Below are 17,681 nucleotides of genomic sequence, written 5' to 3'. Positions count from 1 at the left end.
AGCTAGTGTAACATCATTATTATTATATTTATAAATCACTCAGTTACCTGAAGGTGTACTAGTGATGAAAGGAAGAATAACTATTACAGTAAGGCAAGTAATTAGTATGCAGATGGTTTTTAATAGATTTCCTGTCAATATTTCTTCAATTTAGGATGGAGAACTCGGGTTGCACACACCAAGGAAATAATACCTTTTATAAAGACTGGGCTACAGTCCTGTAAAGATTTAAAAATTATGTTTTTTGCTAGTGAGTCATTGTCAAAAACGAATCTGGTTGGGTATTGGAGAATATTGTGGAAGGTGAAGTAAGCGTTCAGTACAGTTTTGAACACGTTGAAGGCATAGTTGATAGACTGGGAGCACCAGATATAAGTCCCTTGCATAATCCAGCTGTGCACTAATTAGTACACAGGTAATAGGAAAATGGGCAGATTTAGGAGTAACGTCCATATTTTTCTCAATATCTACAAATGCTGGAACCAAGAAGAGATGATTTTCTCCATTAGGGGTGAAAAGGATAGGGTATCGTCCATGTGAAACCCCCAGGTTCCTGACAGTCTGACATAGTACAAGTTCAGAAGACCACCAGCTCGAAGACCAACAGGACAAGGGCCGTCTAGGATTAAGACCTCAGTTTTATTTGAACAAAGCCAAAAGCAGTTGATGGACATCCGCCTGCTACTGGATTTAAGCCATTTACAAAGTTAGACCAGGTCTCATCACCAGTGTCATCCAGCCTTGGAATAATCTGCATATCATCTGCATAGCGCATGGGAGATAACTGGTGATACTCAATAATTTACAATGGAGGCTCCACATAGAGATTAAACAGAGTTGGGCTGATGAAAGAGCCATGAGGTACTCCAACTAATTGAGACTTAGGAGTTGAACGATAGGGGTAGAATTACTGGTTGACTTGTGCCAATAAAGAAGGAATGAAGGCATTCTAGCGCACACCCTCTCGCGGCACGTACAGCTAGTCTGTCAGGAAGCACACTGTGCCGACCTGCTTTTGGAGAAACATTGCTCTTGAGGTTCACAGACGTTCATCCTTGTTTTATTTCTTTTTGCTCTTCAGGAGAATTTGGTACAGACATGGAGCTGCGGATTGACTACATGAGGCTCAGGAAGAGCAGATTTCACTTCCAGTAGCTCTCTTAAACACTTATCATAGTCATAATGATTAGCCTGACTTTTCTCATCCCAGGGTGACTATTCCACTGACTCCCTCAGGTGTTACTGTCTGACAATTGTTACAGCTTTTTTATACCTAAACTAATTTTACAATGTCACTTTTTGACGACTTTCTGCTATCTAGTGCCCAACAGTTACATTGCTACTTCATTCTGCAACGTTTGAAGCAAAACCAAATTTATTTGTTAAGGGATCTTTTCTATAGACTGGTGCTTGTTTTAGGCTTTACATTTTTTCATTAGAATGAGTGTGAATTGTACTGTGTGGTGTACAGCTAAAAATACCTACACCTTTCCAAAGACTTCATCTCCTGTTCTTATGTCCTATTTTTTTCTCTGCTCACTTATTTCTGTATAGGTCCTCTGTATCCATTTTCTCAGGGTCTTGCTACGTTATATCAAGAAACTACAAAAATGATAAATACTATTTCTTCCTCTGCTGATCAGCAGCAGGGGTCTTGAGAGCTTAACCTTTCTGTAGATTTCTTCCTGTGCTGTCTATCTGGCAATATGGGCAGACCCAAGAAAACTGCCCAGACTATGGTTGGATCTGGTACTCCAGAGCCATTGAGTGTAGAAGATGACTATCTCCAATTAGGCTGATCAAGTGAAGTAAGTTTAAATCAGTCTGCTAGTTCTAGGCTATGTGTACCAGAATTTGCTGCTGCCTCCCACAGTGCTGCTACACACCTACGAACTAAGAAAAGTGCACCAACCCCTACCAGCACCCCTCTGGTGTTCACCAATGTGACAGTGGTGGTTTGCAGCTCCTCTGCAGAGGTTAGGGGGTCCAGTCTTCCCCTTCTCTGCGACTGGCTGTTTAAGTGGGCTCACCTCAGGCTGTCGTCTCCCCCCTCCAGACTACTGCAGACATCCTGCACTCGCTGGGGTTCACTAGCAATGTACTGAAGTCACAACGGACTCCCTCTCAGATGCTACCTTTCATTGGAGTTGTTTCAGGCCTATCCTCCTAAACAGTGAGTTCAGGATATTCAGGCTATGGTACTGATGTTTCAGCCTCTATCGTGTATGTTGGTGAGACTGACTCTGAGGCTACTACGCCTCCTGGCTTCTTGATCCTGCTGGTGACACATGCCTGTTACCTCTTTTACTATTCCGATGCTCAAATGCAAGTCTTTCTAAACTCTTCCCTCTGACTTTTCCCCTTCCACCTCCTTTTACTCAGCCCAAGCCTCCTCCTACTGCTATGAGCTCCAAAACATTCCTCCACTATCCTTTTCAATCCAAATAGCAGAGTAACATGTCCACCTCTCAGATTTATTTAATATTTCACTAAACTAATTCACCACTAATCCCTTATGGGCTCAGCAGTAGCGTGCTACTTGCCAAAAAAGCGCTTCAACACCTCATCAGGGGGTAGCAAGCGCTATATAAATGCAAACCTTTTTCCCCTCTTCTATCCTTCCACTTTCCTTCTCAATACAAATAACTGACTAGCATATCCACCTCTCAAATTACTTTAGTTTTTCACTATACGAATTCACCATTAATCATTTATGGGTTCCGGAGTAGCATGCTATTTGCCGAAAAAGCGATTCGAAGCCTCTTCAGGGGTTGTAAGCGCTATATAAATGCAATTACAATACAATGCAATATATCTTGTGTGCTGCATTGTGGGTATAGTGAGAAGATGTCCTGTGACTGTACATATTTCTACAAAAACTACACAGAGGCAACATCCTAACGAAAGGGAGACACTGGTCTTTCTTAGTGTGGAAAGTCCACTGTGGTACAGAGATGTTCATTATACTTTGTTCACGTTACAGTCGGAAACAATTGTAGCAGCATTCTGTAGTGGGAGGATTCAACATCTTGTGACCCACCATTTAGAACTATTTTGAAGTGATTTTAGGTAAAGCCAACCAGAAAGCACAAGCTTTCTGGTTGCAAAATACATATTGTGTGCTTACAAAAAATGTGCTGGGCTTGTAGCATGCCCATTGCTTACCATTGGTTTGTTTTACTGTCACTCTCATTTGGTCTCATTTGGCTGCTTATTAGATGGCTTTTCGTGTCTCAGTTTGTCAGTTTTGTGTGTTGTCCTTCCCAGGGAACATAGCCTCTTCAACTTCTCTCTGATTGGCTCGCTTCTATGCTTGAAAGGCTCACTTTTAGGGAACTACTTTTTCTTTTCTTTAAGCACTCTATAAGAGTTCATGTGTTTCCAGCCTTCTTCCTACTGTGCTCTTACCTCTCCCCTTTTGTTTTCCTCTCTCTCGTCCTTGTGCTTCTCTCCCCCTTGTGCTTCTCTCCCCCATGCTCATGTGGCTCTGTCTTGCTTGTGCACATCTGTTTTTTTACTTCCGGGTTCTCGCTCGTGTTGTTTTCTCTTGCATTTCTTCCTCCCTGCCATGTTATTTCCGCACTGCTGATGTTGCTTCCCCAACTATCTTCTGTGACCCATATTAAAAGATTTAAAAGAAAAAAGCGCTCTAAACATGCAAGAGTTAATTACCCAGACATTGCTCCATGAAGCTCGACATCCGGTCATTTCTTGCTGTCCATGACAGCCAGGGTCCGGTTCTCATTTAGGGGCAGGTTGGAAGTCTATTGTTACGAGTAACTGAAGGAGTATGAATTTGTTGGTGCGTAGATTATGACCATAGACTGTGTGTTTTGGCATGAATTATTAAGCCTGGCTATTGTATGGTCAAAACTCCGCAGGCACCTTGGACGCCTGATAGGATGAAGCATTGGATGAACCAGGTACAGTGGTCAGCTGGTGGAGAAGGTAGTGCCAAGTAAGGAACGTTCATGGAATGGAAATATTACAGAGCTATCTTCTTTTTAAATGGAAAGCAAATTGAATTGAAAGGATCACTTGTAAGTGAAAGCAGCCAGTAAACTGTAACACTTACTCTCCCAACCAAAAAGGTGTGCCCTCCTTTATTGGGATTTGGGTGGGCTTCCGCCTCTGGGTGCCACTGCTATGATATTTCAGCCCACAAGTAACTACCTCAAGAGATTTTTATCACGTTTTCACAGATTTTCTTTCTTCTAGATTAAGTACTGCATACAAACTAAAGCTATCCTACCAGCGTCAGCTGCAGTAAAGTCGCAGTAAAACATGCAGTGGATTTTTTTGGGTGGTGGTCTTTCTCTATTTCATTTATTTTTTTACAGTGTTTTTCTGAAAATAGACTGGTGGTGCAAGAGTAGAGCAACCCTGTGCCACATGATGGATTTATGACATTTCTCAGAAGTGCTGATGCAGCAAGTAGAAGAATAAAAAAGGAGGACGTGTTCCTCAAAAAATAAATAAATAGATGACATGGCAGACCCACATATCCCTCCTTATTTCGAGGCATTGTGCACCTGTGCCCTCGTTTCCAGTCTGTTTCTTAGGTATACTAAGCATTTTGTGTTCTTTAATTAGGTTTTGCCTACAGCTGTCTGTTGTAGAAAACCTATTGGCGACAGGGCCAGTACTTACAGTGGGCTTTAGCTTAGGACATTGCTTATCGTTGGATGGCTTTCTTGTCACTCATTTGCTTTCTTCTTAGTCAGTGGCTTTCCTTACTGTTCTTGTGTTTGTCCTTTCTTGGAGCACATTGTTTTGATTGAATGACCTGTATTATTCAACTGGTCACATTCAGACACAACATTCTTTTCGTTTGCATTTAGCACTCAATGGATTGCAGACATAGGACTACGAAAAGTTTAAAGATCTGAGCTAGTATGGTTGAAGTGGTATTGTTAGGGAACACAAAAGGTTTGAAGAATTACACAGGTGGTTCAGTATTGTTGGAATAAATATGCTGGTAGGCTCGGATGCGGGCAGCGAATGCACCAGAAATACCACTGAGATGCTTACCAAAGTTCAAGGAATTGGCTCATATCTACGATAAGAGACCATTGACAGAGCTTGGAATTTGGGTGGTGGGCAGTTGTTCAAAGGTAGTTTAGTGTGCACATTTGAGAGCTTGACGGACGATATGGATATCGAGGCAGGGCAGTTCATGGCTTAAGTTGCTTTGGTGAGAGCTGTGAGGCAACATAGTTATATGTATGATGCATATGGTATTTCTATATTGTGAACCTAGCTGTAAGACGACAGAGCTCTGGACAGGGTCAAAGGCGAGCATAAAGTCAACGAGTGACAGGAAAGGAAGCTGGTTAGTGAGCGTTTTCTGCACTGTGATATAGTTTTCTTTAAAGAGGTGCATCTTAAGCAGTTTTCTAAATTGGAACAGCGTTGGGGCAGTCCTGGTGGATACAGGAATGCTGTTCCAGGTCCTGGATGCATAGATGAAAAGGGCCTCCTGCCTTGTATTTACTTTATTACACTTCTTAGACTGCAGTCTGATGGCGTTCTAGCTATGGGTGTGCCGAGAACCACAAATGATGGTGAAATGGTCTGCAAGATAAGTAGGGGTACTGGTTGTAAATGATGCAGCTGTTTCTGAAGATGGTTCGGGCTGACAAGGGGAATCAATGGATTTTCATTGGGATGGGAGTAATGTGATCATATTTCCTGGATGAGAGGTGGGGTGGCATGTAGGATAGCCTTAAAGGCTGCATGGGTGGAGTTTAGAAGGTTACCATCATTCAAATGCAGTGCACGTGCTTGAACAGCAGTTCTGAAGTTGTTTTCTCAAAGAAATTATTTCTCTTTCTGTAGAAGAGTCAGTACCAAGCTGCCTGTTTTTTTGGGCAATGTGTTCTGTGAGGGTGAGGCTGGTGTTCAGGGGGAATCCTATTGACAAATTACAGGAATTCTGTCTTTGTTGGTTTGGGCTTCAGGTAGGTGCTGGACATCCGGGTCTGGATGATAGTCAGGCAGTGTTGGAGGCGTTTGTGTGAAGCAGAGGAGGCTTTGAGGTAGAGTTGTATATAATTAGCATATTGGTGAGTCATGACGCCGTTGTCTGAGAGAAGAGCACCAGGTGGCTCCATGAAGAAGTTGTAGAGCACAGGGTGCAATATGGAACTCTATAGGTTTCCTCGGTTGAAGGGGGGTTTGTGGGACCTGGAGGTGCCCATGTGAACCAACTGGTGTCTGTTGGAAAGGTATAAGTGGAACCAGTGAAGGATGTTGCTGGTGAATCCCTTTCGAGACTCTAGGGTTCATATGAGGGTGGGATGGTCAATTTTGTCAAAGGCGGCTGAGAGGTTCAACAATATCGGAAGGCGGGGTCATCTACATCTATGGTCAGGAAGGCATAGTCTACGATGTGTAAGGTAGCAGTCATCGTGCTGCAGTGTAATCTGAGGTGAGACTGGTAGTCATGCAGAAGATCATTATCATTGGTGTGATTCATTTATTATTTCAGATACCCTAGATATTGGAACTACTGATTTACTGACAGGTGAAGAGTTTGCTTGCCTGCATAGAGTTTAATGGATGTTTTGTGCTCACTACTTACAGATCAAGTGTCAATACCTGGAGCTGAGGATGGTGATGGCTGTTAACTCACATGCAGTTTTGGGCTCAAACCAAATGCAAGGGTCAGGAACAGGCGATGAGAAGTCGATATTACTAATCAGCTAAGGACAATAAGGCTATAATTAAATTGAGACCACTACGTGGCACACACTCATTTTGTTAACCACACAACTTTGGGATATGGTAGCAGAAAAGAGACATGACAGTGCAATTGTCCTTGGATGGGGAGGAAAGCGCAGCCAAAAGCAGCATTTGATTACAGAGCTTTCCCTTTGTTGTCATCACCAGGCCACCAACGTTCCTGCTCTGCTGTCAAGAAATGTTTCTAAAGCATGTAAATGTATGAAAGACACCAACACTTGAGAACTGTAGTCTTATGTATTGCAGGACCATCATCACTTTGGCTTTGCTTGTACTGTGCCTTCTTAGTGTACTGTGTACCAGTTAGTTTATATGCACTGTATTTGCTAATTTTGCTTTACTTAAGAATTTGCTTCCTATTTGTCTTTTCAGTATCTGGTCTGGGTTTTGGGCTCATGAGTGGCATCTTTTCCTTGGTAAATATCCTAGTGGATTCTATGGGACCAGGGACTGTAGGGATTCATGGAGACTCCCCTCTTTACTTCATATCATCAGGTATGTTTTGCCCTTAATTGTCTCCACTCGAAGCAGCACAATTAATATTTTGGTAGAATTATGTGCATTGTTTACATTTGTAGTGCTTTATAACACAGTGTGCTGTTCTAGGTCTTTATGGTAATCTGAACCTTATAATATGTGTTAATGTATTTGATGGTTTCTACAGGACCGTGACTTTCAAAAGAATGGGCTTACTTTTTCATAAAAGAAATTGTTATGAACAAAATCTGCAAACCGTGAATTGAAACAAAAATAATAATTGATTAATCCAATCGCCAGATATGTGTGTAGTTAACAAGTTAAACTCTTCTCTTGCATCCTAAGCGTGATAACCTAATGCTTTAAAGTTGCTCAGATTTTCTGTTACCAATTAATTCATATAACATCTGGAAAGACTGTGCAGCCCCTCCTCCTGCATTTTGAATTAACTTGTACAGCCTATGCCATAATGACTTTGTTAGGTACATATTTGTTCTGGCAACTGGTGATGGTCTTACTCAGAAGTTGGCACAGTTCCTAATTTTTCTTCTGGGACTTATTGCTCAAGAAGTTTGTTTGTGTTACAATTTTTAGTTTAAAAAAAATCTGGATTTGGTTTTCCCAGGGGCTCTCCCGTCCTTTGTGAGTACCCTACTGTCAGCCCCATCATTAGCTTCCATAGCTGCAGCGTGGAGAGCTACCATACACCTCATCATAGACAACGTCTTACTGACCACAGATGAAGATAACCTATACTTCCGGATATTGATGGAGAACTCCGTTGTCTGCCACACCCTGAAGTCGTGAATGGGATTCTTTGGCAATGTCATTCATCGGTTCTCCTTCCTCGCCCTTAAGGAACTCTTTGCCAAGAAAACAAAGAAAGCCTGGTACCAGCTCTCTGTAAAGTGAAAATGTTCCTTTCAGAAAGGAAACTGTTAAGTTATTGTACGTTTGCATCTGGATGGGGAATACCATGGCCTCAGAGACTCCACATTGGTTTAACCTCTCTCATATTAAGGGCATCCTACAAATGCCACAGCATGTCTAGTCAGGGGCGTAAAAAAACATGATTACATCACTCCCATCGTGATGGAACTCCACTGGCTTCCTTTGTTGGCCTGCACCAGCTTCAGAACCAGCTGCATCATTTACAAAACCGTCACAACTTACATCCCTGCCTACTAAGCTGACAAGCTCAACCTCTCTTGTGGTTTTCAGCGCATCCGCAGCCATAACACCATCAGGATTGAGACAAAAAAGAAAAGAAGGCAAGAGTTCTTTTCGATCTCTGCACCCAGGATCTGAAAACACAATTCCTTTATCCATCAACACCTCCACATCCCTGCTCCTTTTCAGGAAGAGTAGTTGAAAATCCCCCTTTTAAGAACATGACTGCATGACTCTTAGACCCCAACTTCCGGTCCAATCGCTTGTTGACTATATCCTTGCCTTTGACCCTGTACAGAGCTCCTTGCCTTTGGATAGTTTTGTGCTATACAGAGATGCACACACACGTACATCTGAGATGGTTGCAGGACCCTGGTATACATGATTTTGCTGTACAAATAGTTCATTGTGTCAAGACTGACAGAGGCTGTATACAGATAAATTCAGATGTAGGCGTAGAGGAGAGCAATTGAAGCTCAACATGTAATTTCGTCATCGAAAGACATTGCAGAATCTAAACTTGGTGACTGTTTCTATTAAGTTTTATTACATTTTTTGTAATGTGAGAAGATTATCTAGTAGAGTCATCTCTTTATGGAGCTGGGTCTCCAGAGAGTAGCAGTCATTCCAAATAAAGATTGGGTTAAGTTTTAAAAATGTAGGTACCGGAAGCCAATGCATAGGAGTAGGCTAGCTAGCTTCTAGCCCTCCCCCAAAACGTAATTTGTTAAAATTACAATTATTTTATACATAACTCAGAAAGTAATGCAATTACTTGCATTAGTGGTGACTCTTCTAGCTGTCTGTCGTCAGCTTCATTATATTCTGGGCAGGTTTTGTTTGACACTTGAGTGTAATAACTATTTTTTACTTTCAAAGCAGATCTACAGCTTTCTACAATTTCTTTGTATTGTGATGGTTTCTTGAAGCCAAGCCTACCCTTTCACTGTTATTGTCCCAGATTGAGAGTTGGGCAGTAATAGAATATTCTCCAATTTTTGAGGAACTTCTAAATCTGGAGTGCCATCCTCCTTCCCCATTTGATTCTCCTCGCTATTTCTTATGTCATCCAGAGATCTGATCATCGTGTTTGCCACCTACTCTAAACAAGGCCAACTTTGAGTACGAAAGTTTTGGGCTCATGTAGAATAAAACAATTTTCTTCATTCTGTGTAAACTAACCTAAGCTTAGGGCTACTGGAATAATGCATTTTCATGACTATAAAGTTTTCCCAATAATCATGGATGTGCTGTATTTGCCACATAATCCAGCATTAGTTGCAAGATTTGCAGATTTTGCAAGAAATTCGTTTCTAGCTCAAGCAGACCAAAAGTTACTAAACCAGGAAAGCCACTCATAGTTTAGTGCAATGGTAGGTCCTTTGCAAAGGTTAAAGAATTACCTTTCCATTGATTTGACCAGACAGTATTAATAGTTGTTAAACTAACAAAATAATGCTTCAGCTGCATTAGGCTGCATAATATGCCTTTTCTTGCTGCATAATTCTCTCGACTTTGTTGCATAATTTGATCCTCCACTGACGCATAACTCTAGTGGCCTTGTCTATGCTATGCCAATATTAGAAGATTTTAATTAATCTCCCCACTTTTACTCGTGTGTCTAGGTCCTTCCTGTTTCACTGTTTGAGAACGATAGATTTGTTTATTTTTTATCTGTATGTAGTCGCCGAAAAAGCTACACTCGTGGAGAAATAGAAACTGAGAGAAATGTACCAATTAACTGAAAATATTTTTTCCACTTTTCAAAAATACAATAGGGATTACTCTTTCCATATGTGCATAGTGAGTTCTTTCCACAGTCAGACCCCAGAAAATACCAGATGTCCTGGTGATTTACTTATTTGAGTAGCTTTTAGGAACAAAAGTTCTAACTATTGTAACATTCTGGTGGGCTGATAATTTGCGTTTTTTCCAAGACACTAGGGACCATGCCCTGAAGAAGTTTGTACACCAAGGTTAATCTTGAAGTTATCCCTGAATTCCACAGTTAGTTCGTTTTTAGGTCGAGCCTGGGCAGCACATGTGCTGCTCTGCAAGGCATGCTGTATTGAGGTATGGCATACAAGCTCCACCCATTTCCAACCCATCTTTTCTAATTGGCTCCTGTTACTGTCCTTACGAAATCACTGCTTTTCATTTGTGAATAGGGGTAGTAGTCCCTCCTTGGTGCCACCTAGTATGCATTTGTAACCTCCCATAACGACTAGACCTTTTACTTTTTTTGTTACACAGTCTGCTTTATAAGTCAGTGAGCACTATTTTGTTTAATGAAAAATGAGGGTTAATGGTGGCTGCTTCTTGTATTTGCAACATGCCCACACAGCACTCACGGGGCAATGGCGGCCGCTTCTTGTATGTCACGCTATGCGCGCTTTAACTTTAACACCTTGGCTGCTGGAGATATTCCCCTGCTGTGCTGAAGGTCAATAGAAGCGGGTGTGGTCATGATGAGCCGAGCTCGTCATGATCATGGAAGGAGTTAAAAGTGGCTGCCCGCACACCGCTTCTTGTTTTTTTTAATTTTAAGCTGAGCGTGGCGCTAACTTCAGGGACACCACGCTCTGTTTCAAAAAAAGCATTTTTAACTTTAATGCTGAGCGCAGCGCCCACTTCAGCAACACCGTGCTCTCTGTAATGCAATAGGTCACGCATTTTCCAGATTTTGACCTTCTGGAATTGCAAAGGACAAGCCTTTTATTATTGCAGGTTTTTTAAACACATAAATTAAAGGCATTGTCATGTATAATGCCAATAGCTCAAACTCTCGCAGTTGCATGACCTATTGCATTGCAAAGGCTTGTTTGAGTTTCTTAGATGGGAAACATGGTCTATTTTGCAAAGTCCTAAACTAAGAAGCATTGCACTGTTTTATGAAGGCTGTAACCATGCCAGTCGACACTCTGGAGGTCCACTTTACAGAGCATTACTCTGCACTCCAACAAATAAATGTGGGAATACAGAGGAAAGAGGCATGGAGTCTCACAAAGCTGGCGAGGCTTGGGCTAGCAGTCCATGGTCTCTTGAACAATATCCGAGGTGAGTCTCCTGTCTGAATCCCAAACAAATCCAAGATTTTCACATATTTTGCCAAATAAATGGGGGTGTCAAGCAGAGTAGAAGGGTAGTGTTAATATATAATTCCTATTTGTAAAGTGCAAACATATCACCCTTAACGGTTTATAGGCGTTGGGGGCCGTCGGGGAGATTAAGTGAGCAATTGCCCTAGTCACATGATGCTGAGCTGCCGCTGGCGCCGGGAATTGAACTGTGAGCCCCATTAACCGGAGCAGCTACTCTGATCACTGTGCCACAACTCTCTTTGTGTTAAGGGCTAGTAAGACCTTTTTAGGGTTCAGTGAAGGGTGGCATTATGGGGTAGAGTAAGTGGATTTTGGTTCAGGGAAAGATAGCTTTAAGGAATATTATGGGTTTTTGGGGTTAGGGAGGGGGAGCACTTAGGGGTGTGTGGGTTTTTAGAGTTCTGGGATGGGCAGTGTTAAAGGATAGTCAGGATTGTTAGAGTTCACTGAAAGGTAGCGTTAAGGGGTAGTAAGGGCTTTTTAGGGTTCAGGGGTGGGTAGTGTTAACCCCTTCCATGCTCATGACGAGCTCAGCTCATCATGCAGTACACTGCTCGTGTGCTCATGACGAGCTGAGCTCGTCATGAACAATGGGAAACAAGGGTCTGCAGCACAGCAGGATAATCTCCCTAGCAGCCAAGGTGTTAATCATTGGTAAGGGGGTTTCCAATTTCAGGGAAAGGTAGCATTAAGGGTTAGGAGTTTTCAGGATACAGTGGTGTGTGGGTTTTTAGGGTTCTGGGATGGGTAGTGTTAAGGGGTAGTAAGGGTTTCCGGATTCACAGACGGGTAGGGTTAAGCGGTAGTAAAGAGTTTTTAGGGTTCAGGGATGGGTAGTGGTAAGCAGTAGTAATGTGTTTTTGGGCCAACGGACGGCTATCATTAAGGTGCAGTAAGGAGTTTTTAGACTTTGTGAAGGGTGGAATTAAGCATTAGTAAGTAAGGGGTTTTTAAAGTTCAGGGATGGATAACATTAAGGGTTAGTATTATTTAGGGTTCAGAGAAGGGTAGCGTTGAGGGGTAGGAAGTGGATTTTAAGGTTCTGGGAAGAGTAATAAGGTTTTTTTAGGGTTCAGGATGGGTAAATTAAGATTGCAGTATATTAAATGACTATACAAAATTATTTTAACATATAAAATATTGCATTTGAAGTAAATGAAATATAATAGTTTTGTAATGTAATTGTTTTTTAAATCAGTTGGACTTTATAATTAAAATTATGGTTTGGAAATTGAATCTAAAGTAATACTTAGAAACCTACCTGAAATAAAGGCATCTCCGATGTTAAAAAAAAAAAAAAAAAAAAAGCTGCAAGGGTACTCCTTTTGAATGTCCCTTTATGTAACAGCCTTGATATAAACTTTGATGAAGTAACGACTGACCGGACCATGAACACAAATGTACAGAGTCAAATGGAGCCAAAGAGCTTAAAAACACCTCTACATGCATGTCTCTCCAGCTCGTAAATCTTTAAACTAGTAATTAGAAAGCAAAAAACACCATCTCAAAGAATGCTGTGTTATTGTATCTCTGAAGTTGATGGTCAGTTAAAGGACACAGTGAGGCACGTCCGTTTTGATATGTTTTTAATACTATTTAAAGATCCTAAACTGCATTTATTTGTCTACCTTTACACTGCCTGAACTGAAAACGCGTCTTTTGCATAGTCTGAGCATTCTTTTAACTGCCAATTACTTTCTTTTAATACAAGAGGAATGGATGTGAGCTTCAGAAAGAGAAGACTTGTTGCACAGACAATTGGATTAACCATGTTGGCACTATTTTTAGGGCTCGCCTGGCGTTGCAGCGCGAAGCGCTGCCGCTAGCGAGCCTTATTGTCGTGTTGCCTCCCCAAGTGGTACAGACCGGTGCACGAGCAGACACCGGTCTGTGAAGGCGCGAGCCTCAGGGAACGCCAACGTGCACGCTCACGGTGTCACGCTCCTGCTCTCACGCGTCTCTTCCAAGGCGCGATCCAGGCTGACTTGTTCTACTATGCCGGGACACCTCGTTTCATGTGTATTCTTATTTTGGGAAGTGTTTACTTCGTTCACTGCCCATGGGTTAAAATGGGAGATTGCATAGGTTTAAACCTCGCGCCTGCAAGCACTACATTCCAGCCACGTGAGTCCTTGTAACGAAATTACAGTAGATTCACTCGTAGCCTGGTCTGAAGGACTCTAGAACCTGCCATATTGCTGTATGTTTCACAGAGAGTGTGCAAGAATGCGAGTGCTCTGCAACCGGCAGTGGTGCCATATGTGTGCTTGAGAGCACAAGATGAAAAGCACTCTCGAACCAGCCGTATTGCTGTATGCTTTAGAAAGAGCGTGTGATAATGAGTGCGCTGGAGCCTACAGTACTGCTACCTGGGTGCTTCGGACCGCTAGTGTTCATCCCACATTCTCTCCTCTTCAGCCTGTGCTTCATCACCAGAGGCCCTGTTTGGCTATATGCTATCCGCTTCTATTTTTTTTCTAGCATACCTACATTTTCTTCTATGGCGTGTGCAGAAATGTTTCTGTCATCAACCGCATTGTGTGCTCGAGTGCACATCATAACATGCCCCTGGTTGCAGCAGGGAACAGCTTCTGCAGGTTATCTTCATAGGATTCAAACTGACTGCAACTGTTTAAATTGTTTACATATATGGCACCAATAAAGTGTGTCTCACATTGTTCATCTGGCAGCTAGTGGACACAAATATCATATGTTTTGTGCAATGTCAGGTCCGATGTCCGGTGTCTTTCTTCATTCAACCCACAAACCTCCCCTCCTTCAGCGTCCCACCCCCATCGTCTAGAATTACTTTCCTGTGACAAGCAGCAATGTTTCTGTCTTCACACGCATGTTACTTTTTTATTTATTTATTTAATGCGATTTTATATAGCGCAAACATTACCCAAAGCTGTCAGAGCCCTTTACAAAAGAACCAGTTGCATTACATATGGACTTTGGATTACATGAGTTACATAAGAGATACAAACAGAAAAGAATAGCAAATATACAAGGTGTAAAGTCACTCAAGGAAGAGATATAAACAGGAAACAAGCATTAAAAATGCATTAAGTTTCGCCTTTGATTAAGTTAAAACTATTTGCTTTGCTATAGAATACCATTAGCAAAGCAAATAGCTTTAAAACTTAATCAAAGGCGAGACCTATTGCATTTTCAATGCTTGTTGTTGCTTGGGGGCATTTTGGGGACAGGCTCTACCTGGCTGTGTTTACAGCCAGCTGCCTCCAGGTAGCACACAAGCGGACACCATCTTGGTTGGCGGTCTATTTCTTTTCTGTGTCCGGAATATTATTTGAAAGGGGCCCAGTGTGCGGGGTGCCAATGGCAAGCACATCCGCAGCCATCCAGGGACAGAAACTCTGCCCCTATTGACGCAGAACGTTTACATTTTACCCCTGAGGCCCTGAATAGCCTCAGTCAGCTGCCTAGGAAATAATGCTATCGTTCTCTGGACCTGGACATTATGCCCAGTAAGTTTGCAACTGTTTGTTTAATCCAAGTGCCAATAGAGCTTTTGATGAGACCCATGTCAAAGGGAATGCACAGGTTCAGGTACTTCTTAAGTCGCCTATTACTGGCTTGAAAATGTTTCGATTGAATTGTAGGCTGCTCCCCACGCATAGACTTGAATTGTTCACTCTATTGGAAGACATACGTCCCGAAGTCTTATTTTTAACAGAGACATGGTTGAATGAGGATAGCTGGTTAGACCTTGTGGCAAAACCCCCTCCCGGCTACGCAATTGTGAGAAATGACTGGGTAAGAAGGAAAGGAAGTGGCGAAGCCATTATTTTTAAAGAGAATTCAGAATGTAAGTCGTCCCCTTTTTATATTGCAGTTTGTGATAGCTTGCTGTTTTCAATTAAACTTTCAAATACATTCTCCGTTTCTTGCTTGCTCTTATATTTCCCACCGAGTCCAGCCACAAGGTTTGTACAAGCCCTGCCAAAAATTGTGGCATCACACTGCCTTCAGACAGCCAATTTTCCGCTGTTGTGGGATTTGAACATGATTTATTAACCATACAGCTTGCACATTTGGTCATACTCCCTACCCACTCCAAGGGCCATACCATGGACCTAATTTTTACAAATATCTCGAATAGGATGTTGAATGCCCCATTGTAAATTCCATGGTCCGAACACTTGTTGGTTCTGTTTCTTGTCCCCAGAACAGAAGTGCCCAAATGCATTAGAGTTCAAGCAGAATCCAGTAGACAACGGTCTAAACTAGACATCACAAGTTGGGAAGCATTTATCGCTAGATAATTCTGCCCATAGGCTAGACAGTGATTTCTTTGTCTCCTACTCGCTCTTCAAGGAATGGATTAGCTCCGCATTAGCAACGCTAATCCCTAGGAATACCTGGAATCTTTCCCGAGCCACAACCAGCACTAAATGGACCTCGCCTGAGGTAAGGGAACTGAAGAGAAAGTGCAAAAGGTATGAAAGAAAATGGAGACACCAGTATGAGGAGGAGAGTGGATGTGTTCCTGATGCATGGAAACATGTGTTCATTCGCCCACTATTAAAGAAACCTTCCTTGGTTCCTGACAAGGCGGATCATTACAAACCCATTTTGCTACTTCCAGTGATTAGCAAAATTCTAGGAGACGTGTTAAATGGCGTCCTTTCTTATTTTTTGGAGCTCTAACAACCTACTGCACCAGACGCAGATCGTTTTTTGGTCTGGGTGAAGTACAGATACAGCTCTCTTTTTGGACACAGAGGATTTTAAAATGAGTCTGGACCAGGGTTGGGTGACCTGTGCTCATTCTGTTGGACTTGAGCACAGCTTTTGACCCAGTCTCACTCTCGATTCTCTGTCGGAGGCTAGAAGAAATTGGAATCACTGATATGGCACTAAAATGACTAACCTATTTTCTAGCTAATTGGAGCTTCCAAGTCAGTGAGGGGCCCATTTTATTAAAGAAACATCGGCTTGAGTGTGGAGTGCTACAAGGTTCGTCTCTGAGCCCCACACTTTTCAATGTATATGTCCGGCCCTTATCAGACATCATCTATGCCTTAGGTTTAAATATGGTGTCTTATGCGGACAACACGCAGATTGTTGTTTCCCTCTCACCAAACACTGACTCAACTTTTTAAAGACTCTACCTGTCTGGAATAGGTGACAAGCTGGATGGGAATTAGTTTCCTTAAGTGAACAGGGGAAACCTGAGATTATGGTGATTGGAAACAATCCCCTGCTTTGGGATTAATTCCTCGAGCCCACATGCTTGAAGGAATGCCCCCCCCCCCCCACCTAAACCATAAGTAAAAACCTTGTAGTCGTCCTGGATTAAGATCTAAATGTGAGCTCTCAGGAAAAGAAAGTTGCAGGCACCTGCTTTTTGTAAGGTCTCTTACAAAAACGCTCAAGTAACTCCCTATGGAATGACGAAGGACGGTGGTCCAAGGATGGGGACTTTCCTACTTCAACTACGGCAAATCTCTCTATTTAAGAAGTCCCTCATATGCTATTAGAAAGTTGCAGGTCAACCAGAATGCAGCTGCTTGGGCTCTGCTGGGCATGCCGAGAGTGCAATCAACACGGTCGGCTCTAGCCCCTCTCCATTGGTTTCCTATTAAGAAAAGAGTAGAATTCAAAGCATTTTGTTTTGCATGTAGGATAAAACATTCACCTGGCCCGCATCCCCTTCGACACCTCATTACCCCATACAATGTCCGCAGAGATCGAAGAATGAACAGCCTCTTGTTTTTGCCATTCCCAGAATCAGGAGCGTAAGAGGCAGGGGTCGTTCATTCGCCTACTTAGTTTCCAAGCTTTGGAACTCCCTGCCTTATAATCTGAGATCAAACAAAAACCTGTTAAGTTCTAGGAAGCAATTGAAAACTCACTTCTTCGTTTAAAGTAGCACATCCTCCTCATCTGTCGTGTCAGTGCCGCAAAGCTCATTCTCGGTAGCTGTGCACTCTACAAGTAGTGCTTGAGGATAATGGAAAGGGAAGGAAGGAAGGGCTGGGACTGCAGTATATTCCTCCTGACTGCCCTATTCGCATTGCTGCTGCTGCCGGAGAAGAACAACAGTGGCATGTTTGAGACCTAGAGGGCTTTAGGTCATGCTTCTGTCATAACATAGGGCTAGATGTAGGTGGCTAAATACCGGTCGGTAACGGTGAAATTTGTTTAATTTCACAGTTACTGACC

General features: G+C 42.4%; 1 protein-coding gene across 2 annotated transcripts in view; it reads left to right on the top strand.

Moving 5' to 3' along the window:
- Positions 1-17,681, top strand: part of APH1B (aph-1B gamma-secretase subunit) — a 75,928-nt gene that overhangs the window by 30,841 nt on the left and 27,406 nt on the right. Inside the window, exon 4 of one of the 2 annotated variants that reach the window (XM_078685270.1) lies at positions 7,117-7,239. The exons of the other annotated variant lie outside the window; for it this stretch is intronic. Within the exon in view, the coding sequence (XP_078541396.1) occupies positions 7,117-7,239 (123 nt within the window). The remainder of the gene's footprint in view (positions 1-7,116; positions 7,240-17,681) is intronic. 2 annotated transcript variants of the gene reach the window in all.

Source organism: Lissotriton helveticus, chromosome 3_2 (assembly GCF_964261635.1).
Source record: "Lissotriton helveticus chromosome 3_2, aLisHel1.1, whole genome shotgun sequence".
Lineage (NCBI taxonomy): Eukaryota > Metazoa > Chordata > Amphibia > Caudata > Salamandridae > Lissotriton > Lissotriton helveticus.
The sequence above is the reverse complement of the archived record's forward strand: the minus strand, read 5'-3'. Positions and strand labels throughout refer to the sequence as shown.